The sequence below is a fragment of the Salmo trutta genome, chromosome 31, assembly GCF_901001165.1.
Source record: "Salmo trutta chromosome 31, fSalTru1.1, whole genome shotgun sequence".
In the NCBI taxonomy this organism is placed as follows: domain Eukaryota; kingdom Metazoa; phylum Chordata; class Actinopteri; order Salmoniformes; family Salmonidae; genus Salmo; species Salmo trutta.
In genome coordinates, this window is record NC_042987.1 from 17103511 (window position 1) to 17129837 (window position 26327).

At 43.6% G+C, this 26327-nt stretch overlaps 1 protein-coding gene across 1 annotated transcript in view; it reads left to right on the plus strand.

The window, feature by feature from the left end:
* The first annotated feature begins 15667 nt into the window (after positions 1-15667).
* Positions 15668-26327, plus strand: part of LOC115169649 (cadherin-2) — an 83227-nt gene continuing 72567 nt past the window's right edge. The window contains exons 1-2 of the mRNA XM_029725475.1: positions 15668-15955; positions 18266-18377. Coding sequence (XP_029581335.1) covers positions 15899-15955; positions 18266-18377 — 169 coding nt within the window. The 5' untranslated portion in view covers positions 15668-15898. The remainder of the gene's footprint in view (positions 15956-18265; positions 18378-26327) is intronic.

Below are 26327 nucleotides of genomic sequence, written 5' to 3' on the forward strand. Positions count from 1 at the left end.
CTGGGAGCTAGCAAGAGCGGCAGGCAGGTTGACGAGGTTCCAGCTCTCTGACACAATCATTCATGGCTCATTGTATATGGTGTGTTTGGGGAGCAGAGCAGAGCAGAGAGAGTGCTGTTAGACGGCAGGGTTGGTATTTTTCTGCAGGGTCAGCAGAGGCTGGTGCCAAGCCAGCGTCACAGCGGATAAATCAATGAAACCCAATTAGACTCAGAGAAAAGCCAAGGTGAGAGGGAAATTGAACGGCACTAAAAAGTACAGAGTTAGACTAAAAGTGATCCTCAACCCCTCTCCATCAGTGGCAACTTTGTGAAAACGCAGAGATTAAATCAAAGTTTTTGGGGTTCACTAACACTAACACTATAAAACTATCCACAACAGAGAGCTAGCGAGGTGTTGTCAATGACCGGTAAATTGAGATAGAGCGCTATAAAAAGCCCAATGCAGCTTGTGATGTTTGAGAAGTACACTGAAACTTTCATAGAGTTCCTAGAGACAGTGTGGCTTGTGTTTTGTGTCACGTGTGGGTGTAATGGCACAGTGCAGTGAGTCTGTTGTATATGCATGCGGGAGGTATATGTTTGCAGTGTATTTGCATCATAATGGTGTGTAAAGTATCATACCTCCATGCATTTTCATGTTTTACCTCTGAGAAATCAAGGCATACACACTGAAAAGGTGGTTTAGAAAGATACATAAAACAAACACTCATTAAGAAATTAGCTAACAGAGGGATGCTGAGACTCAGATTTTAACTTTGCAATCATTGGCTTTTCTTCGACGTACATTTGAAAGTGATCAACCTCAGTCTCAGCATCGCTCTGTTACAGTGGAATTGCCCAGAGAGTACATGTGGTGCTGTGTTCACACTGAGTCCAAGAGTAAAGCAATATGATGCAATATGTTTAATGATCACCTCGTGAGCTGGCCAAATGAGGAAACCTTTGCTCCAAGCAACCTGCCACTAACATCTGCTGTGTTGGAAGCATATGCCTTTCTTCTTTATGCCAGAGTTACATCTGAAACCAGGCTGCCTCCACCTTACATTATAAACCATGTCCAAATAGACACACACACTCATGCACACAAACCCACACACTCATGCACACAAACCCACACACTCATGCACACAAACCCCCCCACACACACACACACACACACACACACACACACACACACACACACACACACACACACACACACACGCACACCAACACACAAACACACACCATGATCGTTACGAACCAAATGTGATAGTTATCCGAAGATAAGATCATAACACTACTGTAGTTGATATCCATCCTCTTTTGTGTTTGAAATGTTCAATCTTGTTGTGAGTAATGAGAGTCTGTTATACTAATTGGAGAGAGTGAAGACAAGCCAATATAGGTGTTTCTGTGAAAAGGTAATGCCTGTCCCCGGGTACACTTCAAACAAGAGCACCGCAAAGAGCAACAATTCGCTATACACACAAAGTATGATACGCAGATAATGTTCTCAGCGTACCCATAATTCAAGTGGAAAATATGGATGTGTTCTGAATTAATGAAAGAAAAACAGCATCTTAAGCATATGTGATCACCTGCTGAGTATTCATGAAGCGTTGGAAATTGTTTGAAGGTGTTATGCAGCAAATTGCAATTTCAAAGTATCTTAAAACGTAAAAAGCAACAACCCTGACATGCCATGGAAATGCCAGAATTGACTGGATATGGGGTAGATTGGCTGTTACCTAACTCCCTCATTAAGAATGGAAATATAGTATGATCAAATCAACTGAAGGTTGTGATGTAATGGAACCATTCTAATCAATAACCATGGTTTACATCCAATCTATCAATACCTTCTGGAATTTCACGTGAACTATCTATCCGTTCATCTCAACAATTGTTTGGTGTATTGGGAATGTGAGAGCTTTAATGGTTTTCATTAGCCATACTTAGAAATTCTAGTCTCAAGCTATGTCCTTTGAAAACAGGAGAAACAGGGGAAAACAAAGCCCTTTTTTAGTTTAATTTCTCATTTCTAATCCCATTACTTATGTGATTAAACTCCAGACCGTGTCTCATCAGTCCCAAAGTGTCTCCAGTCGAAAACCCTAAGCTCTGTCTCAGAGGAAGCACAGTGAGACAGATGCAGCTGGGTGGACATCTTGGATCCGCCCAGCACCCTGACTATGGTATAAATCCATCGCGGGGCTTTGTTGCTCAGACAGGCTTATGGTACCATCCTAAATCAGAGAGTCCAGACTTGCAAGGGATGACAGTCTGTCTCTTCCCAGATCAATAGCAATGAGAGGGAATGGATTTCAACCCTCAAGATTCGAGAACTGCTCAGGTTCCAGCAAGAGAGTGAGAGAGGTCCACAAGCATCATGCATATTTGAATGGCAAATGGAATATTGCACCCCTTTAAGTGATGATGATGGCTTGATCAATGTTGTTTATGCCCAATGAGACCTGTTGCAGAGAGCATCAGCGGGACTTGCAGACCATGCATCACTTTGAGAGGGGTGGCATTCCTATTGTATGCAAATAGTTTGGGAGAGGAGGTGGATATTTTATTTAGGTCCTCAAGGACTTTTCTGTGTGTGTGTGTGTGTGTGTGTGTGTGTGTGTGTGTGTGTGTGTGTGTGTGTGTGTGTGTGTGTGTGTGTGTGTGTGAGTGTGTGTGTGTGTGTTTGTCTGCGTGTGTCTGTGTGTGTGTGTGTGTGTGTGTGTGTGTGTGTGTGTGTGTGTGTGTGTGTGTGTGTGTGCGAGCATGCGCGTGCGTGTGTTTGTGCATGTGTTTGTTGTGCATGCGCGAGTGTATGTACAAATATAATTCAGTCAGAATCCCCTTCATAGGCATCATGCTGAAAGGAATAGTATATGAAAGAAGAAAAACTAATGCTCCAATAGCATTAAGACGGTTTCATTGAGTTTACTTGGCTCTTCTATTTGACCTGCTGTGTGCTGGGAGATCATACTCTGTAAAAATACATTCTTGTCTCACTCTGAGAACTCACAGCAAAATAGCAGAGGCATTTCAATTTTTTTTCATTTTGTGTTGGAGAAAGAAATAGAAAATTGTTCAAACGCTTTTCACTGCTTATGTCCTCTACTGTAGTGTAGAGCACAGTGTCACTATATTCTGTCCTCGTGGACACTTTCAGACAGAAAAGTACAAATTGAATTCCTCCCGGATAGATTGTTCATACTGAAATGTCTCCCACTGATAGAATTAGTTCAGCAGCCCTTAAAGATAAATCCTACCTTCAAACACCAAAGTGTCAATAAATGAATGGATGACTGGATGAACAGATGAATGGATTAATTAATGAATGAGCAAAGAAACAAACAAATCAATGTATGAACACCAAGCTACCGGTAAAGTGAAAACTAAAACATTAAACAGTCAACGCTTGGCTGGATTGACCTGAAGAAATGATGGTGATGGAATGAATGTATGAATGAGCAAACAAACAAGTCAACAAACACGTTTCCTGCCACATAAGCCACCATTTAAATCAATAGCCATGGCTTTCATCTCTTAAGGACAGACACTGCTCTCCCTTGGTCTCTCCTGACTGGTCCTCCCTAATCAGCCAATCAATCGCTATTCCACCCAAGTGCCACACCAGCACATAGTAGCAAGATTTGGCCCCACACTCACTCACTCACACACACACACACACACACACACACACACACACACACACACACACACACACACACACACACACACACACACACACACACACACACCAGAGCAACATCTTGACATTGTTTGTGGACAAGGCAATGGCACTGCTCTTCTGTGCTGTGATGTGCTGAACTACGATGAACACTTGCTGCTGAAGTTAGATATGATGTACAGCGGGGGAAAATATGGCCCTAAAATACTTTGTGATTTTAAAGGCAATTATTGGTTTATCTCAGGCCACACTGTAGACCATCAAAATGAGCCACAAATCCATCGTAATCGGGTGTAATCCTTCAAATATACTGCTCAAAAAATAAAGGGAACACTTAAACAACACAATGTAACTCCAAGTCAATCACACTTCCGTGAAATCAAACTGTCCACTTAGGAAGCAACACTGATTGACAATACATTTCACATGCTGTTGTGCAAATGGAATAGACAGCAGGTGGAAATTATAGGCAATTAGCAAGACACCCCCAATAAAGGAGTGGTTCTGCAGGTGGTAACCACAGACCACTTCTCAGTTCCTTTGCTTCCTGGCTGATGTTTTGGTCACTTTTGAATGCTGGCGGTGCTTTCACTCTAGTGGTAGCATGAGACGGAGTCTACAACCCACACAAGTGGCTCAGGTAGTGCAGCTCATCCAGGATGGCACATCAATGCGAGCTGTGGCAAGAAGGTTTGCTGTGTCTGTCAGCGTAGTGTCCAGAGCATGGAGGCGCTACCAGGAGACAGGCCAGTACATCAGGAGACGTGGAGGAGGCCATAGGAGGGCAACAACCCAGCAGCAGGACCGCTACCTCCGCCTTTGTGCAAGGAGGAGCAGGAGGAGCACTGCCAGAGCCCTGCAAAATGACCTCCAGCAGGCCACAAATGTGCATGTGTCTGCTCAAACGGTCAGAAACAGACTCCATGAGGGTGGTATGAGGGCCCAACGTCCACAGGTGGGGGTTGTGCTTACAGCCCAACACCGTGCAGGACGTTTGGCATTTGCCAGAGAACACCAATATTGGCAAATTCGCCACTGGCGCCCTGTGCTCTTCACAGATGAAAGCAGGTTCACACTGAGCACATGTGACAGACGTGACAGTCTGGAGACGCCGTGGAGAACGTTCTGCTGCCTGCAACATCCTCCAGCATGACCGGTTTGGCGGTGGGTCAGTCATGGTGTGGGGTGGCATTTCTTTGGGGGGCCGCACAGCCCTCCATGTGCTCACCAGAGGTAGCCTGACTGCCATTAGGTACCGAGATGAGATCCTCAGACCCCTTGTGAGACCATATGCTGGTGCGGTTGGCCCTGGGTTCCTCCTAATGCAAGACAATGCTAGACCTCGTGTGGCTGGAGTGTGTCAGCAGTTCCTGCAAAAGGAAGGCATTGATGCTATGGACTGGCCCGCCCGTTCCCCAGACCTGAATGCAATTGAGCACATCTGGGACATCATGTCTCGCTCCATCCACCAACGCCACGTTGCACCACAGACTGTCCAGGAGTTGGCGGATGCTTTAGTCCAGGTCTGGGAGGAGATCCCTCAGGAGACCATCCGCCACCTCATCAGGAGCATGCCCAGGCGCTGTAGGGAGGTCATACAGGCACGTGGAGGCCACACACACTACTGAGCCTCATTTTGACTTGTTTTAAGGACATTACATCAAAGTTGGATCAGCCTGTAGTGTGGTTTTCCACTTTAATTTTGAGTGTGACTCCAAATCCAGACCTCCATGGGTTGATAAATTGGATTTCCATTGATTATTTTTGTGTGATTTTGTTGTCAGCACATTCAACTATGTAAAGAAAAAAGTATTTAATAAGATTATTTCATTTATTCAGATCTAGGATGTGTTATTTTAGTGTTCCCTTTATTTTTTTGAGCAGTGTATATTGGCGACTGAAACATGGGGTGACCAGTAGAGGCTCCTCAGACAAGGAAGGAGAGGACCATCCTACTCAATGAATATCAGAAACATAAAAATAGTGAAACATTGAAAAAGTTATCCTTTTTAGAAAGAACTATACTAAATATATTCACATGTCACCGAATAACTCATTAAAACACACTGTTTTGCAATGAAGGTCTACAGTAGCATCAACAGCACCCTCTAGGGTAGAACTATGGTATAGCCACTTTTTTCCATCCTCCTCTGGGTACATTGACTTCAACACAAAACCCTTGAGGCTCATGGTTCTCACTGCATTCCATAGACGTACACAGTAATTATGATGACTTCCGGAAGACGTCCTCCAACCTATCAGAGCTCTTACAGTATGAACCGACATGTTCAATCAAAGGATCCAATCAAAGGATCAGAGAATGAACCTAGTACTGAAAGCATAAGCTACAGCTAGCTAGCACTGCAGTACATCAAATGTGGTGAGTAGTTGACTCAAAAGAAAGAAAGACAATAGTTAAACAGTTTGGAACAAACAATTAAGGAGAAGCAGCAGAAAGAGCGAGAGAGAGAGCTAGCTATATTTTGTTATATATTCTTTCTTTACCTTTCACTTATTTAGCTAGCTAATGCATTCAATTTTGCCTACTCAACAACCTGACTCAAACAGAGAGGAGTTATCACGATCGTCGTAATAATTGGACCAAGGCGAAGCGTGAGTAGTATTGCACATCTTTATTATAATGTGAAACTTAGCAAAATACAAAAACAATAAATGAACAAACGAAACGTGAAGACAGTGATGTGCAAATAGGCACCTACACAAAAACAAGGTCCCACAAACACAGGTGGGAAAAATAACTACTTAAATATGATACCCAATTAGAGACAACATAGAAATAATAGCCTAGAACCCCACATAGTAATAAACTAGAAGAAATAATAATGATAAACTAGAATACCCCCAGTCACGCCCTGACCTACTTCACCATAGAGAAACAATGGCTCTCTATGGTCAGGGCGTGACAGTACCCCCCCCCCCCCCCCCAAAGGTGCGGACTCCGGCCGCAAAACCTGAAACCAAATAGGGAGGGTAGGGGGGGTGATTAGTGTCGGTGGTGGCTCAGGTGCGGGACGAAGAACCCGCTCAGCTCGCGGATCCACCATCTTTGGTGGTGGCTCTGGTGCAGGCTGAAGATACCGCTCATCCTGCGGATCCAGCCATGGACCCAGGCTGAACACTATGCCTGGACTGGATCTCGATGCCGAGGAAGGCTCCTGCCATGGAGCGGGACTGGACATCGGCCCTGGCCCGGACATTGGTGCAGAGGAAGACTCCTGCCATGGAGCTGGACTGGACACCGTGCCTGGACATCGGCGCAGAGGGAGGCTCCTGCCCTGGAGCAGGACTGGACACCTTGCCTGGAAGTTCCGGACCGTTGACCCCCACTGACGGTTCCGGCCCATTGACCTTCTCTGGAGGTTCCGGACCGTGGACCATCTCTGGAGGTTCCGGACTGTGGACCGTCTCTGGAGGTTCCGGACTGTGGACCGTCGTTGGAGGTTCCGGACTGTGGACCGTCGTTGGAGGTTCCGGACTGTGAAACGTCGCCGGAAGCTCTGGACTGAGAACTGTCGCCGGAAGCTCTGGACTGGGAACCGTCGCTGGAAGCTCTGGACTGGGAACCGTCGCCGGAAGCTCTGGACTGGGAAGGCGCACTGGAGGCCTGGTGCGTGGAGCTGGCACAGGACGCACTGGGCTGTGGAGGCGCACTGGAGACCTGGTGCGTAGAACCGGCATCAATTGTACCGGTTCGATGACACACTTCGCATGGTGAGTGCGAGGAGCTGGCATAATACGTACTGGGCTGTGGAGGCGCACTGGAGACCTGGTGCGTAGAACCGGCATCAATGGTACCGGTTCGATGACACACCTCACACGGGCTGATGCGTGGGACCGGCACAAGTTGCACCGGACTGGTGACACACTCCTCCAAATGCCTGCGTTGCCACATACTCTTAGCCAACTCCATTCTCCGGTATCCCTCCTCGCACTGTTCCATTGACTCCCAGGCGGGTTCTGGTACTCTCTTTGGGTCGACCAAACCACCTCTCTATCTCCTCCCAGGTTGTCACTGGCTCATTCCTCGGCTCCGCCGACCACCCCATGTGCCCCCCCCCCCCCAAAAAAAACTAATTCAGGCTGTCTTTTGGGCTGTCTTTGTGGCCGCGAATCCTGGCGTTGTCTCTGTCCTCCCTTCTCTCCCTGCGTCTGCCGCCAATGAAGGCGATCCTGTCCTGCCAGGATTTCCTCCCAAGTCCAGGATCCCTTCCCATCCAAGATCTCCTCCCAAGTCCAGGATACCTTCTCCCCCTGGACATGCTGCTTGGTCCTGTTGTGGTGGGATCTTCTGTCATGATCGTCGTAATAATTGGACCAAGGCACAGCGTGAGTAGCTTTCCACATCTTTATTATAATGTGAAACTTAGCAAAATTCAAAAACAATAAATTAACAAACGAAACGTGAATACAGTGATGTGCAAATAGGCACTTACACAAAAACAAGATCTCACAAACACAGGTGGGAAAAATAATTTGTTAAATATGACCCCCAATTAGAGACAACGATTACCAGCTGCCTCTAATTGGGAATCATACAAATCACCAACATAGAAATAATAGCCTAGAACCCCACATAGAAATAATAAACTAGAATACCCCCCAGTCACGCCCTGACCTACTTCACCATAGAGAAACAATGGCTCTCTATGGTCAGGGCGTGACAGGAGTGCTATTTATGTTAGCTAGCTGGCTTAAGCTATCCAACACTGTGACTCTTCCAAGTCAAGGTAAGATTTCAGGTTTATTAATTTATTTCCACCAGGCCGCCGGTGTAACTGCTAAACTGCTTGCTGTACACTGTTCTGTTTTTTGACAATAACGGTAATATGATGACAACAATGTAGGCTGTGTAGCAGTTAGCAGTTATGGTATGAAGGTTTGGCTTGAGGAGGTTTTTGCTCCTGGTCACAGACAGCTGTTGTGTTGTGCACTGAAGTCCACAAGCAAAGGGAAAAAGCGAGAGGAGGAGAGCCCGTGGATGCGGGAAAGAATTATACAATGAGCAAAGTGATGACGCTGTGTCGCTGCTATGAAATTGACCTGTGTGTGCGGGTGATCAGGGGTGTTTTCATTCCTCCGATTCTGTTGCAAAACGTTTCTGAAACTGAAGCAAATGGAACGAAGGGACCTACCTGAATAAGTCCAATAGAAACTCTTGTTTTAGTTGCAAAACTGAATATTTTGCAACTGTTTGGGCTAATGATTAATCCCCAGATCAGCTAGATGCAGGCAAGAGTATGCAATACAGTATTGAATGTGTCACTGTCTGTCACCTTGATTACTCCAATTTGTATCTCGACCTACGTTATACATTAACATTTGTAGTCTAGGTTGTAGCAACCTCACAACCTCACAATTTTTCCTCCCTAATCTTAAACGCCACCGACTGCCACTGTATGCTTTAGGACAGAGATTGGGTACAGTGATAGTGGTGAAAACATTTGAAAACCACAAAATCCCACCAGTAAGACAGAACAGACAGACTATACAGCACAACTCTATTTGGCACTATTGTTCAAATGGCATAAAAGATTGAAAGAGCCGATTTGGCAGCAGAAACAAATAATCACAGTGTTACTGTGGTCCTAAGAGGGCTCTATTGAATGCATAACAATGAAGCTTGATTGGAATTGATAGCTGCTTTGAATGCTTCCATGTTCCTCTCAGCTGACTCATTTGTTATAGGGCGACCTTTGACACGTCAGGGAATGCCATTGGCTAACGAGCTATTTAGCCAAAGTTAGAGAGGGGTCAAATAATGTGTGCTTTCTATCAAAAGGACTGGCATTCTGTTGAAGAGATGGGCTATCGGAACACCATTAATGCAAAAGCGCTTTTACTGCAGTGGGCTAAATCAGGGTCACACAGTGTGTCTTGGTAGTCTTAAACAAATCTACTTTGAAACAAAAGTATTCGGTTATGAGCTTAAAAAAAGAAGACACCTGTACCATGTGAGATATAGAGTTGAAATGTATTCAATTTTGAGTTTGCATCTCAGTATTACACATAATATACATCCCAAAAGGCTGAAATATAACACAACCATTTGACATAGAAACACCAGATTTTCTACAAGTTTTTAGAAATAATGTTTATTAATTATGAAATTATGAAAAATATGAATAACATTCCACCCATGAGGCCACTAGAGAGTGATTTGGTCATTTGACTGCAGGAAAGGGGTGTTATGATAGCTATCCATTCAAAGCAGTTGTCTGTTTTTACTAGTCTCGTCCACTTTACCGTAGCAATTAGCCTGGGGAAGAGGTTCGTTAATTACCTAAGGAGGCACTCATTCATGACACATTATAATTTATATTCAATAAAATGTCAACCCTCACCGACAGAAACATCATAGAACAAACACACATGGGAAAACTACATACTACTCCTACGTACAGTTCCTAGTCTCTGTATCAACAAACATATAGTCAGCATGAAAAAATGCAGAGGTGTGTAAGTGTTATAAAGGTGCTGCTGACCTCTGCCATTTTCTCTCCCTCGGAACGATCAAGGCCACCGTGGAGAAATGGGCCTGGAGTCAAGGGCTTCCCCCCAGGCCACCAGCCCCCACCAGCCTTCCCGGCCCCAAGTCACCAGCCTCCAGACACCTGCGCTTACAGGAGTCAACAGCAGTGTCAGCAGCATGGGCCACATGCATCATACAGCAACCTTACAGCTGGCCTAAAATAAGTGCTATTTCTCTTTACCCAGACAGCTCTACATAACACAGGTCTAAGAACAATAGATACCCACATTCTCTAGACTCCATCTAAAGGATACAACTCACCTCCTCTTCTGGCCCTACCTACTCTACACACCCAAGTCTCTGCATGTATGATATTGAGAGAGCAGATTCTAATTCTGAATCAGAACAGCATATTGATAATAATATTCCACTTTAGGCTGCATGCAGTTTTATATTATTTATTAGTATTAAATGTATTTTCATAAAAGGCAACCCACAGTAGAGATATGCTGCATACACAGTTCACATAGGCACAAAGTGGCTTTATGAAATCTGAAATGTGATATAGCTTGATTGAATGCTCTGAGTCATAATTGGATTCCTCCTTTCCTCCCCCCCTCACCTCCCCTCACCCCTCTCCTCCTCATCTCCCCCCTGACAGAAGATAACTGCGGCAGCCTTAATCAAAGAGATGGAACATTTTGATCCCACTCTCGATTAGATTAGATTACATAAACTGAAGCAATTTGTACAAAATGCAAGGCGAATGATCAACAGGTCATTCAACTTGATCTCTAACCCAGTTTAGGCAGTTACACAGTAAACAATGTGAGACATTCCACTGTTCCATTTGCTTCCGTTGGAAAATCCTTTAGTTGAAATTTCTAATCAATTTTACATTTAAGTTTCTCCAATACTGTGGTAGTACATTGAATTGAGTTAAAATATGTATGTTGCAATTGTTTAATTCCATGTAAGTAAAAAGAGTAAGATAACTAATGTAAAATATACTGTGTCTGTAAAATGTATATAAGTTCAGAACATTTGTGAAACAGCACAGTTGAAAAAGACATGGCAAGTATAAATCAAAACGGAATGGTCTTCAGAGATAGAGGGATTGAGGATAGCTGAAGGATGGGACTAAAAACAAACAAAATATAACTATTGTAAAATGTACTGTGTCCGTAAATTGTATATACAGTTGAAGTCTGAAGTTTACATACACGTTAGGTTGGAGTCATTCAAACTAGTTTTTCAACTACTCCACAGATGTCTTGTTAATAAAGTATTGTTTTGGCAAGTCGGGTAGGACATCTACTTTGTGCATGAAACAAGTAATTTTTCTAACATTATTTCACTTATAATTCACTGTATCACAATTCCAGTGGGTCAGAAGTTTACATACACTAAGTTGACTGTGCCTTTAAACAGCTTGGACAATTCTGATAGCTTCTAAAAGCTTCTGATAGGCTAATTGACATAATTTGAGTCAATTGGAGGTGTACCTGTGGATGTATTTCAAGGCCTACCTTCAAACTCAGTGCCTCTTTGCTTGACATCATGGGAAAATCAAAAGAAATCAGCCAAGACCTCAGAAAAAAATTGGAGACCTCCGCAAGTCTGGTTCATCCTTGGGAGCATTTTCCATACGCCTGAAGGTCCCACGTTCATCTGTACAAACAATAGTACATAAGTATAAACACCATGGGACCACGCAGCCGTAATACCAGGAAGGAGTCGCGTTCTCCCAGAGATAAACGTACTTTGGTGAGACAAGTGCAAATCAATCCCAGAACAACAGCAAAGGACCGTGTGAAAATGCTGGAGGAAACAGGTACAAAAGTATCTACATCCACAGTAAAACGAGTCCTGTATCGACATAACCTGAAAGGCCGCTCAGCAAGGAAGAAGCCACTGCTCCAAAACTGCCATAAAAAAGCCTGACTACGGTTTGCAACTGCACATGGGGACAAAGATTTTACTTTTTGGAGAAATGTCCTGTGGTCTGATGAAACAAAAATAGAACTGTTTGGCAATAATGACCACTGTTACGTTTGGAGGATAAAAGGGGAGGCTTGCAAGCCGAAGAACACAATCCCAACCGTGAAGCACGGGGGTGGCAGCATCATGTTGTGGGGGTGCTTTGCTGCAGGAGGGACTGGTGCACGTCACAAAATAGATGGCATCATGAGGAAAGGAAAATTATGTGGATATATTGAAGCAACATCTCAAGACATCAGTCAGGAAGTTAAAACTTGGTCGCAAATGGGTCTTCCAAATGGACAATGACCCCAAGCATACTTCCAAAATGGCTTAAGGACAACAAAGTCAAGGTATTGGAGTGGCCATCACAAAGCCCTGACTTCAATCCTATAGAATGTTTGTGGGCAGAACTGAAAAGGCGTGTGCAAGCAAGGAGGCCTACAAACCTGAGTTAGTTACACCAGTTCTGTCAGGAGGAATGGGCCAAAATTAACCCAACTTATTGTGGGAAGCTAGTGGAAGGCTACCAGAAAAGTTTGACCCAAGTTAAACAATTTAAAGGCAATGCTACCAAATACTAATTGAGTGTATGTAAACTTCTGATGTTATAGCTTCGTTCTGAAGGTAGGTAAGGAGTCAAGTGCAGGAGAGCAGAGATGTCAATGTAGCGTTTCTGTTAATAGGCAAGTCCAAAAAAATGGTACAGGCACAATCACCAACAAAAGAAACGCCCAAGACAATGAGAACTCATGGAAGGAGAATAAACCAATGCTCCTTACTATAATAAACACACGTGAATAAACTGAGGAAAGCCTCCACAAGCAACATGAAGATAATCCCGCACAAACCTAAGCGGGGAAACAGGGGTAAATATACACACAGGAATAAAGCAAATGAAAACCAGGTGTGCTTGAACCAAAGACAAAACAAACGGAAAAAGAAAAATGGATTGGTGATGGCTAGTAGACTGGCGACGCCGACCGCCGAGCACCGCCCGAACAAGGAGATGAACCACCTTCGATGGAAGTCGTGACATCTGAACCACTGGGAATGTGATGAAAGAAATAAAAGCTGAAATAAATAATTCTCTCTACTCTTATTCTGACATTGCACATGCTTAAAATAAAGTGGTGATCCTAACTGACCTAAAACAGGGAATTTTTACTAGGATTAAATGTCAGGAATTGTGAAAAACTGAGTTTAAATGTATTTGGCTAAGGTATATGTAAACTTCCGACTTCAACTGTAGTATGTATAAGCTTGAATTAGAAGCCTAAGGGGCTGTTGTCTATCAGTTTACTCTAATTAGGGGAAGTGTGGTAGGGTTAGGGGATAATAATAAAGGAAAATAAATACTTTTTAAATAGATATGGGGGACTGGAAATGATGCAGACAATTAAATTCATGGAAATCACAATCTATCTGTAATATTAATGCTGATCTACCCCCCACGCCCCAAAAAAGTAGAAAATAAAAAAGGTAACAATAAATAATAAAAAACATACCTACAAAAATGTTTCCCCCCCATAAGGTGCAGGGTAGAGTACTGGGATGTAGCCGGATAGCAATATTGACTAGGGTTCAGGGCAGGGTACTGGGCAGAGACTGGCTAGTGGTGACTGTTTAACAGTCTGATGGCCTGGAGATAGAAGCTGTTTATCAGTCTCTTGGTCCCAGCTTTGATGCACCTGTACTGTCTCCTCCTTCTAGATGGTAGTGAGGTGAGCAGGCCATGGCTCGGGTGACTGAGGTACTTGATGATCTTCTTGGCCTTCCTGTGACACCGGGTGCTGTAGATGTACTGAAGGGCAGGCAATGTGCCCCCGATTATGTAGATGACCCCTCCACCCTCTGGAGAGCTCTGCAGTTGCGAACTGTGACATTTCCGTACCAGGTGGTGATACAGCCTGACAGGATGCTCTCAATGGTGCATCTGTAGAAGTGTGTGAGGGTTTTAGGGGCCAAGCTGAACTTTTTCAGCCTCCTGAGGTTGAAAAGGCACCTATTCTAGGTCGGTTGAACAAAATAACTTGAGTTCCTGTACGTTATCATAGTCACACCATTAGTAGTTAATTATATACCTTCTTCTTCCCGGAGACTTCTTTATTCCTGTCTTCGCGATGTACTGAGAACCCAGCTGGTTGTATGGACTGGGGGACAGCGCATCCGGAGAGAGCCATTATTCCATGAAACAGAGTATGTTACTGTCCCTGATGTCTCTCTGGAAGGAGATCCTCGCCCTGAGCTCGTCTACTTTATTGTCCAGGGATGGAACATTAGCGAGTAATATATCCATCTGCAATAAATGCGGCCCCAGGATATGCGGTTTCCAATTTGCACAAAGTTCATTGTACTTCCTTGAGAGCCATCTGGGGTTCGGCTTGCAGGGGAATATACACGGCAGTGAAGATAAATGTGGTCAGTGAGGTACTCCAGATTGGGAGAACAAAGGACTTGAGTTCCTGTACGTTACCACAATCACACCATGAGTTGTTAGTCATGAAACAAACCCCTCTGCTTTCTTTTTTCCAGAAAGTTCTTCCTGTCTGCTCGATGGACGGAGAACCCTGTGGGCTCAATTGACGGGGACAATATATCCAGAGAAAGCCATGATTCTGTAAAACAGAGTATCCCTGATGATTCTCTGGAAGGAGATCCTCACCCTGAGCTTGTCTACTTTATTGTCCAGGGACTGAACGTTAGTGAGCAATATACTCAGAAATGGTGGATGGTATGCGCGCCGCCTGAGTCTAACTAGGGCCCCACTTATTCTTCCTCTTCTCCAGCGTTGGCATGTTGGTGCAGCCACTGGGATGAATAGAGCTCCCTTAGGGAAGTTCAAACAAAGGATCCAGATCAGGGAAGTAGAATTTCTGGTAAGTGACTGCCATTCTAATGTCCTACAGTTATTTTTGGCTGTTGGTAATAATACTAGAAAGTTGCAAGTTGGCTAAGAGCTAGAAACAGGGTGACTGTGTCTGTCAGCGCCATCTTAAAATGTTTTGCTTGGGAAATAGAATGATGGTGCCGGACCTTTAAAGGGCCAATCAGCGGTTGAAACAATCAGGTAAAAAGCTTAGGAATGGGGCTTGAGAAATTTAACCATAATCAAACTAATAGACATGGATACAAGCACTGACCATCAATGATATCAAAATTATATTTTTAATCATCTTTTGAGCTGATATAGTGTTTGTTTACAATAACATTGTTTACATACAATGGAGTAAACCAAGCTTTTGGGGGAGTTATAATGGGGTACAACAGTTAAACCAAGCTCATGAGGTATTTTAAAGTTATATTCTTCATGAATCAATGGGTACCTATCATTCATTAGAAGTATTTAAAAAAAAGCAATCGCAGAGATTCTATTTTTGTTTTCAGAAAGGAGTAGTATTGAGTGGAAGGAGCGAGTCTCAAGGAGCCTAAATGTGTTTAGTGAAATTGGCGAATTGACCAGTAGGGAGAGACAATGAGAGATCCTGTCCTAGCACAGCGACAGCGTCTTTTCTGTTCTGTTGGAGGGACTGCATGCATGGGAGGGAGTAGCAGCCTCAGTACCAGGCGGTGATCTCAGATCGGAGCACGGAGTGGATAGGGGAGGCTGCTAGGCTACATGCTGCTGCCGCTGCCACCTTTGTTGTAAGCAGGGAACGTTTGATTTCACCACTACATCCATACTGCAGCAGACATAGCCTACGGATATTTATCACGGATTGCAAGGGGAAATACATTACAACCGGCATACCCATGTACTTATACGAGGGCAGAGGACTGCTTCTCCTCACGCTCTTTGCCGCTTTGCAGGTAATGTGTCTGCGGAACGGTTTTGTTGAGTTGAACAGGACAGTTCTAGGACTAGTGCTTGTTTTCAGTGACGATGCTTCTGCTGTGATCTGTCGGGTAACGTGCCCGCTTGTCCATTATGGCTCGCCTCTCCACTATGGAAAAAGGCTACATGGGCATGTTTTGCATGGTTGCTAGATATAATGCATCCAGTATTGGGAACTTGCATATGTGACGCGTCAACAAATAATGACAAAATGTAGTAGATTTATATTGCATGAAGATCAACCATGGGTTATTGTAGCCCGAAACCGCTAGGGTCTATTTGAAGGATTGGATGATTTTCCATTTAAAAAGCTACCCTTCTTCAAAATATGTTTTTGTGTTGGCTACAAAGTATCAAGAGTAAATTCATTAAAATAAATCTAACCCACATAATCTATTAAACGTAGTATTATCTATTAGAGTATTCCGTCCATATGGTGATCAAACAATACAATGTTTCTTCTTAAGTATATATATTTTTAACTTGCTGAGATGATGATAGCCTATACATGCATGTTTGTTGGATACATTTGTAACCTGTTCACGAGAAAACATTATATTGTTACAAAGTTAAGGTCTAATGATGCAGGCCAGCTACTTGAATAATTTCCCCGGACCGCGGGGGTTACAAAAACGTAGCATTATTTATTCCTAACGGACACGGAATGAGCCTCGAGGCAATGGCCCATTCCGTCTTGTAAATAGGCTATCAGTGCAAACAACAGCTACATACACCGGTGCACTTATCGTATCTGGAGTTTCACTAGGTTAGTAGAATCCACAAACTCTGCCAGGGACAATGCTGAGTTAATGTTTGATTTCCGACCCACAAATCGCCTTCAAGTCAGCTGCTTATTGTGCCTAGGCAGAATTTAAAGTATCAACGTAGCCTAACCCGGTTTTCTAGGCTATTTATCATATTTTATAGCTAATTCTGCATATTCTGGTTTATTCGCAATGATTTGTTTTAATTACTAATTTAGTCCTAACTTACTTATTTGAGTTATAACATTATAATTAAATAACTTTTTATTTTAATGGCCAAAATAGTAAAATGATTAAGCTCTAATATGAGAAACAGTCTAATAATATATACAGGCCTATTTATTTTTTTCCCCAAAACGAGATATCATACTTTTAGAAGGGCTAGTGTGTGAACAATGCTGTTATATGCATCGTGGTGTGCTCTGCCTGATAATGTAGTGAGAGAAAAGCAGCCCTACACCTCCCCCTCCTGCCCCAGCATATTCCAGTCAAATTCCGCTGATTAATGGCAAGTGGCACTGATACACACAATGCTTTTTTCCCCTGCTGAACTCTTCTCCTTTCACATTCTTTTCAGGTCCGGTCTTTCTAAAGAAATAGGATTAAGTGTATTTGGGAAGATGGGGTCGACTGGTTTCCACCCAATATGTATGATCGGATTTGAACATGCTTGTACACAATCAGGGAATCTATTTAAACTCAACTCTGAATAGCTTAGGCCTACTTATTATTTTTTGGCGATGTTTATTTTAAATGTTTTATAAATGTGATTTCTGTTATGTGATATTAATACATAATGCGTTATTTTGTTATAGACTAGGCCCACTCACACTTGATGAGATAAGTGTCAAACTCTATATCTAAAACCTAATTTGTGTTCAATTGAATTTGTGTCAATGAATGTTTGTTTCTTTTTGGAAAGAAGATTGGAGATAAATAATTTCGCAGGTGATCATTTATTATTCTAACAATGGCAGAAATATAATGTATCCAAAACATCATGACTGTTTTTAAATCAGAGATAGAGCGAGGCAGGGGGAGGAGAAAATGGAAGAGATGATGATGATGATCTAGTGCTATGTTGGAGTAGACACAGGCATTCACACACAGATACGTTCACCCATACTGTTTAGTAGGAGTGTTAGGAGTTGTAGCCTAGTTTCACCGTTCCTGATTTTTAAAGCATATTGTTAAACCAGAGCAGAGTATGATAAGGGGGCCAACCATCATTCAACCATTGCCTGGGCTTGGGCCTGAGCCTGGGCCTCCCTCTCTCTCCTCACAGAGACAAATGGGGCCTGTTCTTACCTAGCCATGCTCCTTGGCTAATACTTAACCCTTTTGGCCTCATTATCCTAATTGCAGTCCCCGCTATAAAAACAACAGATGCTTTGTAGAACTGTGGTGGGGGGTTAGGAACGTGACCAAGACTTTTCGGGGGGTAGTCATTTTGGAGGGGGTGGGGGGGATTGTGACTCTGACTAATTCTCTCCCCTCCCACCCCCGTTCCTATCCCTGCAGATCGCAACTGAGGGCAGAGGCACCCTTCCTCTGTGCCGGCCGGGGTTCTCTGAAGATGTGTATGTCGCCGTGGTGCCAGAGAGTACAGAGAAGGGACAGCCCCTTTTCAATGGTAAGCTCTGGATTGGATAGATTCTTTCTATGTCGCTCTTTGCTGGCTGTTTGTAGTATGTTTGTTCACATGTGCTTCAGTGTTTCTATGTGTGCGTGTGTGCGCCTGCCCATGTCTATATATAGATATTGCTGCACTGTCGGAACTAGAAGCACAAGCCTTTCGCTACACTCGTAATAACATCTGCTAACCATGTGTATGAGACAGATAAAATTTGATTTGATTTACGGTTGTTTCGCTCAACACGTGTATGATGGTGTGGGGGTGACAACATATTTCAACAATTAGCGTTGCTGTTATGTGGGCCCAGAACCCCATGTTGTTTGACTTGTAAGCCAATTAAATCTCAGTCTGGATCAATTTAGCCCTGCTTCTAGTCATTTGCTTACACAGGCCTTTTTTGAAGAACAGAGCACAATTCAACAACAAAAAATAATCTCACTGCAGTGTTGCTGAAATTCCAATGCATTAACACTGGGGCAATCTGTTCCTGTGATGTGACTCGACTTTATTTGCCTTTAAAAATAGTTTTTTAAAGGCAATTGAAAGAATTAGAAAAATGTTCAACCATTTGGAAATTAGATTACTTTATACAGTCCCCTTTATGAAAAATGCATATTTATTTATTTTAATTTTACTTTTATTTAACTAGGCAAGCCAGTTAAGAACAAATTCTTATTTACAATGACGGCCTAGGAACAGTTGGTTAACTGCCTTGTTCAGGTGCAGAACGACAGATTTTTACCTTGTCGGCTCGGGGATTCGATCTTGCAACCCCTCGGTTACTAGTCCAACGCTCTAACCACTATATACTTGCGTAATTCACAGAAAGTTTCATTCTGAATAGGAAATGAAAAATCAAATTTCTTCGTTTTGAAATGGAACCATGGTAGTTGTAATTCTAAAAGTGGAAACATTGGATGCACTTTGCAAAGCACAGTCATGTAATGGACATGTTTCTTGTGCCTCAGCACATCTTCTATGTCTTGTTTGTATGTTTCTGTATTTTTTTTCAATTTTCTTTTACACATATGCTAACCCAAGTGGCATGCGGATCAATGGTCAAAGCTTTTATATGATGTGTGCTATTTGCTGCTTTAGGCAATAATTATTATGCGAGTAAATAAGTATGTGGTCATTATTTCTGCCATGTTACCCTTAAACATAACTTTAAGAAAATGTATAAACCTTGCAAGTACATGGTAGAAACATACATTAAAGGAAATAAGTGGTCAGTGGCCATGCTGTTTAAAACCCCAAACCCACTCAATGGCTGCCATTTCCTTTTAACACAGCTTTAGTATCAGTGTTGTGTTTTGTACATCAACTGCTCTGTTGGAAATCCAACATGGAATAGCATGGCTTGCTGGATCTAACCAGTCTTTTATCTGTTTCATTTGTATCTGTTTCATATAACTTCTAAAACATATCATTCAGAAAAACAAGGAAAATATATGTCATGTTTATTTTTTTCAATCATTATAATGCAATGGAAACTGTTATTACAATGTATAATTGAAAATATGACCAATGAATGTGTTATTTGCGAGGAATCAGTCCCAAAGTGAAAATGCTGCCACACAAACAAACATCACACAATGATTATGGTGACAGCCACCAATAGCACCTCTGAACGGTGCTGAGACAGACGATAATAAAACAGGAATATACCAGCAATGTGCTATCCAAGGGCTTGGGGCCTTGAGGTCATCTGAACCAGAAAACAGCTCCAGTGGCGTTGGATTTCACAGTGTGTGCCTAGAAGTCACAGTCAGACGAGGTTGTGAGTCAGAAAGATGGAGGGGGGGCGAGTAGGAATGAGAGAGAAGAGAAAGATAAAAAAAAGAGAGAGGGAAAAGGAGAGAGAAGGGGAAGGGAGAAAGAGACAGAAGAGAGAGAGTAAAAGAGGGGTGGATAGAAAAGAAAGAAATAGGTTTTACACAGCCCAACCTCCAGTTTGATCCTCCAAGTGATAGTTTTGCCTCTCAGTTTGTTTGTGGATGGGCCGTGACCAGAGGTAATCAGGTTCCCATTTGTCAGCCACCCTTCATCCCTTCCCTCACCTTCTCTCCTCTCCTCTCTATTTACCCTCCCTCACCTCCTCTCCTCTCCTCTTTCTTAGCCCTCCTCCCAGGCCTTCAACCTCTATGGAGAGAGAGATTCCCTGACAGGGAGAGAGACACAGCACTTCTGTGTCATTGTAATGTGCTAGCCTGGAGCTGGGGCTGCATGGGGCTCAGTAGCTCAGTGGTGTGGGATGATGCTAATGAATGCGCCAGTCGCTAATGAAAGTCTCCTGTGGCATGTTTTGAAAGACAAAGCTTCCATGGTGTGGAGGGAGTGTTAAGCCCCCCTCATGTTTTCTAACTCCACTTTCACCATGCTGCTTGTGAATATTGTTTTTACCAGGAAGCTGGGAAACAGAGGATTTTCAAGAAGCTCCTAGCCACATGAGGTGTAGTGTGGAGCCTAATGCCATGACACCTTTCTATTTTTGTCTTTCTGTGAGAATGCCTGCCTCCTGTGCATTTCATTACGTTTCTTAATTGCAACCCTTAGGCCCTAAATAATGAATGAATGGAGACAGTGAATCTTGTAGCAGTCATTCTCCTCAACCATACCTCAGTGTTAATGCTCATTGTAATAGAAAATCCTTCCTTGTTATGTCAGAAATAATCTAGCAGCCTCATTGTAATATGCATGGACCTATCCTCATTTAGAAAAGCTATTAGGGAGCGTAGATATACTAAGCTCTCTCTAGAGCTGGGACAGTTTCTTTCCTCCCAAGTTTGGCAAGAGGATAGTTGTGAGTATGACTGTCAACCTATCAGTATACAGTATTAGGTAAGAGTAATACGATCACTTTGTTCTTGCTGCAGTTGACCCCGTGGAGAGTGGAGACAGTAGGAGAAGGGGTAGGGTGTAAGACGTTTCATTCAACCTCGCTGTCTCTGAAGGTGATTCATTTGAGTAATTGATTACCAGAATACACACCCTGAGAAGATCACAGCGAACAGCAGCATTCACATGCAAATGTAATGGAATAAATGACAAAGTAAAAAGATTCTCGGCCCAAAACACATTCAGTTCTGCTTGGGTATTCTCTATAATGGCAATTCCTCCACAATACGCAGGTAATTGTTGAATTGTGAAGACGTAATGATTTGTTAGGTGATGCAGATCAGAGATTAACTATTGGTTGGCCCTAGCGAACGCTCCATCAGTTTTCAATAGAATCGTTCAGGTGTATCTGGACAGCATTGGTTAGCAGAGCAGCAGAGGGGAAAGCGAGGGTGGACAATTATTTATCTGAGGTCTCCTCTCTCCTCTCTATCCGATGATGTGGAAAGCAAGGATTTGAGCTTTTTGTTTGTGAACGTAAAGCTGCGTCAGGCTTAGGAGGTTTCCCACTGTCGGCCCCAAGGGGCCTCTCATGACCTTGTCTAAAGCAGGGAACTATTTGTTTATGACTCATACTGAGTCACTCAGTGGAGAGAAAAGAACAAACATGGCCTATATATCAATTCCCCTCACTATACTCATCACTAGTCACCACCACAGCTAAGCTAACACTGTGTCACCACCAGGGAGTGTTCCTATAGAAAGGACGGTTTAACATTCGTGTCATGTTCGTTTCCTGTTCGATGGAAATTACTTATCTTTTGAAATCAGAAGGTAAAATGGCCATTATGGCTGGCGACGGTAGTATGGCCTGGGTCTTGGAGCTGCTGCATAATGGAATACTAGCTATAGAGAGCTGACATGTACACTGAGTGTATAAAACATTAGGAACACCTTCCAAATATTACGTTGCAACCCATTTTGCCCTCAGAACAGCCTCAATTCGTTGGGGAATGGACTCTACAAGGTGTCGAAAGCGTTCCACAGGGTTGCTGGCCCATGTGAAAAACCCAGCAGCGTTGCAGTTCTTGACACACTCAAACCAGTGTGTCTGGCACCTACTACCATAACCCATTCAAAGCCACTTAAATCTTTTGTCTTGCCCATTCACCCTCTGAATGGCACATATACAACACCCATGTTTCAATTGTCTTAAGGCTTCTTTGACCTGTCTCCTCCCCTTCATCTACACTGATTGAAGTGGATCAAACAGGTGACATCAATAAGGGATCATAGCTTTCACCTGGATTCAGCTGGTCAGGCTATGTCATGGAAAAAGCAGGTGTTCCTAATGTTTTGTACACTCAGTGTATTGTCCTGCTTTTCAGATGAGGATGCTTTTTAAGCAGGAATGTAAAGTGAGTCAGTCACACCAGCATTATTCAGCAGAGGCTTTCCTCTCCACAACTGGGTTAATGAAAAAGCCCAAAAGCTTAATTGAACTTAAAACACTCTCCTCTCGCTTGCAGCCACCCTGCCTCCCCAACCCCATCACCTATGTTACCCTATTTTCAAATTAATACATTTTTACACCCCCCCCAAGCCATTTAGTTTCAGATGTTTTTTCCAATTAAGTGTGCTGGGCCGATGAAAATGCTTATAGTCTACTACTTCAACTTCTGTTCAAGTGCTTTTAACGCCAGTAGGTCGATCGTGTCCACTGAGCCGTCTGTATCTGGGTTCAAACCCCGAGCCAGCCTGGGAAGACACAGTTGGCCAATTTCATGATGTGGTTTGAACAAGCAGTACCAACATTAGCTGTGTGAGGGAGAGAGAGACTCACTTTGGATCTACAACCTCAACTCTCTTTCTTTCTGTCTAATGAAATGTAAACTGGATGGAAAGACCTCATGGGCATAAGAAATAACATCACTTTTCATTACTTTGTCTTTTAGTATAATTACCTTTCCCTGGTCTGTTTGATTAAGGCAAACATCTTAAACTAACAAAGAACCAGTCCCTTTTGACAGAAAGAAAACATTCAGAAAAATAAATGATACAACTTCTTTTGTGGCTTTTGGCGTTTTTTTAAGGGTGGAGAGTGCGTTTGCGTGGTGTTGTTTTGTTTTTCTGGTTCTCTGCACTCTTTCAAGGTTCCTGATGGCCCCTGGTATAGGGTACATTTGGGGCAGCTCTCAGAAGTGTTTGAGAGACCGTGTGTTTGGTCAGACGTGACCCTGGTCGATCCCGTCCTGTAAATTGGGGCCGGTGCTCAGCAACCGACTCAACCTCTTACGGCTCCAGGAGGGAGGGGGGTGGGGGGGGGCATGGTATTCTAGCGATCTCACACTGAAAGGAGAGCAGTGAATGGAGGTCATGACCCTCACAGTGGCGGCCCCATGTACACGACACCTCTCAGTGCATGTTGTCCTGACCTGTCTAAATGAACATCTATCACCGGGAAAAGGAGAGGCGGGGAGGCGGAGTGTTCAGACGGAGCACCATTCGGTTGGGTGGATCTCTACGGATGTTTCCACCGTACATGATAAATGGTCATGAATTAGCGTGACATTTGCAGCCTAATCAAAGGCATCTGTATTAGTTATGAGGGGCTGCTGCGGAAACACTGACGGAACATGATTCTCTTATGAAACATTAGAACAAAGATACACATTCCTTTTGTGAATAATGTGTATCTGAGGGTTAACCGGAGTCAGTGTCATCGCACGGCACATCATGGCCGTAGATAAGAGAATGTGTGTAATAGCGTAGTGCAATGAAACCTCCCCCTGAAACCTCCCCCTGGCCGCCTTGCAGCAGTTGAGGTGGTGTAGTAGACCACTGTCTGAAGCACCGATGTCTGTGACAATCCTGAATTATTCAATAGTCAAACAAGGCTTCTTTAATATTCTAATCCCCTGGTGAGACGAGATCCATAACTACAGCAGAGCCATCATCCTTCCATTCATCAGTCAGATGAGAAGAGGAGAGGAAGAGGGAATCAGCAGGAGGCATCCAACAGCTCAGCCAAGCCCTTATTTTATTTTTTTCATTACGATGATCGCTGAGTGTTACACAAGTTCCTCTTAACTCTTGTTTTTTATAGTAGGACATCAAGTGCAACCCCACGACCGCACCTCTCTCCCCATCTCATTTGATGGGGGTTCTAAATCCCAATCCCTCGCTTCCCTTGTTTTAAGTCGAAGCAGCACTTGTTCCTTCTTTCAGGGTGATCCTGTTTGCAGCACCAGTCCGTTGCTCTCTTTCTCATTCCCCCTCTTTCTCTTTTTTCCCCACCAAGCGGATCAATAGATCCAGGGTCTTTGTTTGGCATGATCAATATGTTGTAATGAAGGCTGTGCTCCAATTCCCAGCTAAAGCATTGCTGCCTGCCTACCTGCTGGGTTTTGGAGGAATCTGCTTTTTTCTTTATTGTTATGAGACCCCATACATTTTCATTGTCTGCCTGTCGGTGTTGGTTTTTCCCTGTGCCACGCTACCATGGCCTAGATAACTGCCACCTATCATGTCGGCTGATTGGATCTCAGTGGTATATGGCTTCAATACCCCTGACCTCTGATGCAATTTTGCCTACGATATAACATGGAAGTTGTGTTAGTGTTGTGTTAGTCCAGCAGTGAGAGGTGGGGGCTGAGGACACTATATACTGATCCTTTCACGTGATCCCGGGTCCATGGCGCTCCAAAGGCAGTATCATAACCATGAAACAGTAATGTTGTTAATGTATTAAAGCAAGTGCACCCATCTGCAGCTAATTTGCTCAGAGGTGGAGGAGGCTGGCGGTGCCATTTAGGGCTATGATGCTTGGTGGTATGACTGGAGAGGGCATCTTTTATTTATGGCTGACCTTTTTTCTCTCCCAGTGCCTCCTTATCGAACAGGTAGTCTGCTCAGCATCTCCGCACGTTTTGGGAGCAGACAGGGACTTGTGAAAAGCCTGAATGCAGATAAAGGGATTTTTGTGTGGAGAGTGGTTGGTGGAGGGTTGACATTGGGGTTAACTCTTTAGTCTGGCTCACGTCTCAGCGCTCCTGCTCATATCGCTCATATCAGCGGCTAGCCCTCTCTTAGAGTGTGTAACACTCTGCCTCTTGTTAGAGTGTGTAACACTGACATAGGGCAGCAGTTAAGGTGCCTCTCCATTGCGCCTGTGTGTGCATATGTGTGTGTCACAGTGAGTGTGTGTGTGTGTGGGTGTTTGTCCTTAGCATATAATTAGCCTGTTCAACCCAGATGGCCCTGAGAGCCGGTGGGGCTCCTCTCCCTCTCCACCAGTCAGAGGAGATTTCCGGAAACCACAGCTGTTGCTAAGGGCCTTGACTTGTCGGCAGTCACATGACCCACCAATCATTCAAATATCTCAGCTTACATTCAGGAGCATCCAATATGCTTTCTGTAAGGGTTAACTTCATCAGCCTAGATGGGGTTCTTTTAAGTGTCGTTTCTAACCACATTTTTCAAATAATAATTGTGTTGACTGGGTTTCCATGGGGATTGGATATGGAAACAAAGGTTTCAAACAATTGGTGCACGAGTCCGTCCTCAGTCATATGAAGGTTATGTGCTTTTATTGGTTATTTGCTTCTGAATCACACCAGGGGCCCTCCAGCCTTGAACCACTCTGGCTTGGGTTTCTGAAATTGATGTGTGTTCTTCAATCTAAAAGACTGTCAGAAGGCGAAGATTAATTTATTTTTCTAAAACAATCATTTCCTGTAAGCACTCTGTCATGAGGTGAGGTGAGACTGGGAATGGTTCTTTTCTGAATCTGGACAACCACTAATTCGGATGTGTGAGTTTTATTTGACATGAAAGACATCTGGAAAGTGCAGAACATGACCATTCCATGTAATGAGGTTGGGTATAATTAGCTGTATTGACCTCGCTTTCCACATAATATGCTTCCTTATATGTAGGCTAGTGTTATTTTTAACTAGTAAAACTCCAGACCCAGGCTTGCGCTTGGGTCTGGAGTGAACTGTTTATTTTACTAAAGGACCGACCGGCTTGTGGTTTTCACCATTTTTTTTTCTTTCTTCAGGAGGCAGGCCTCTTTAGTTTGGGCAGCAGCACAGCGAATAACTCCAT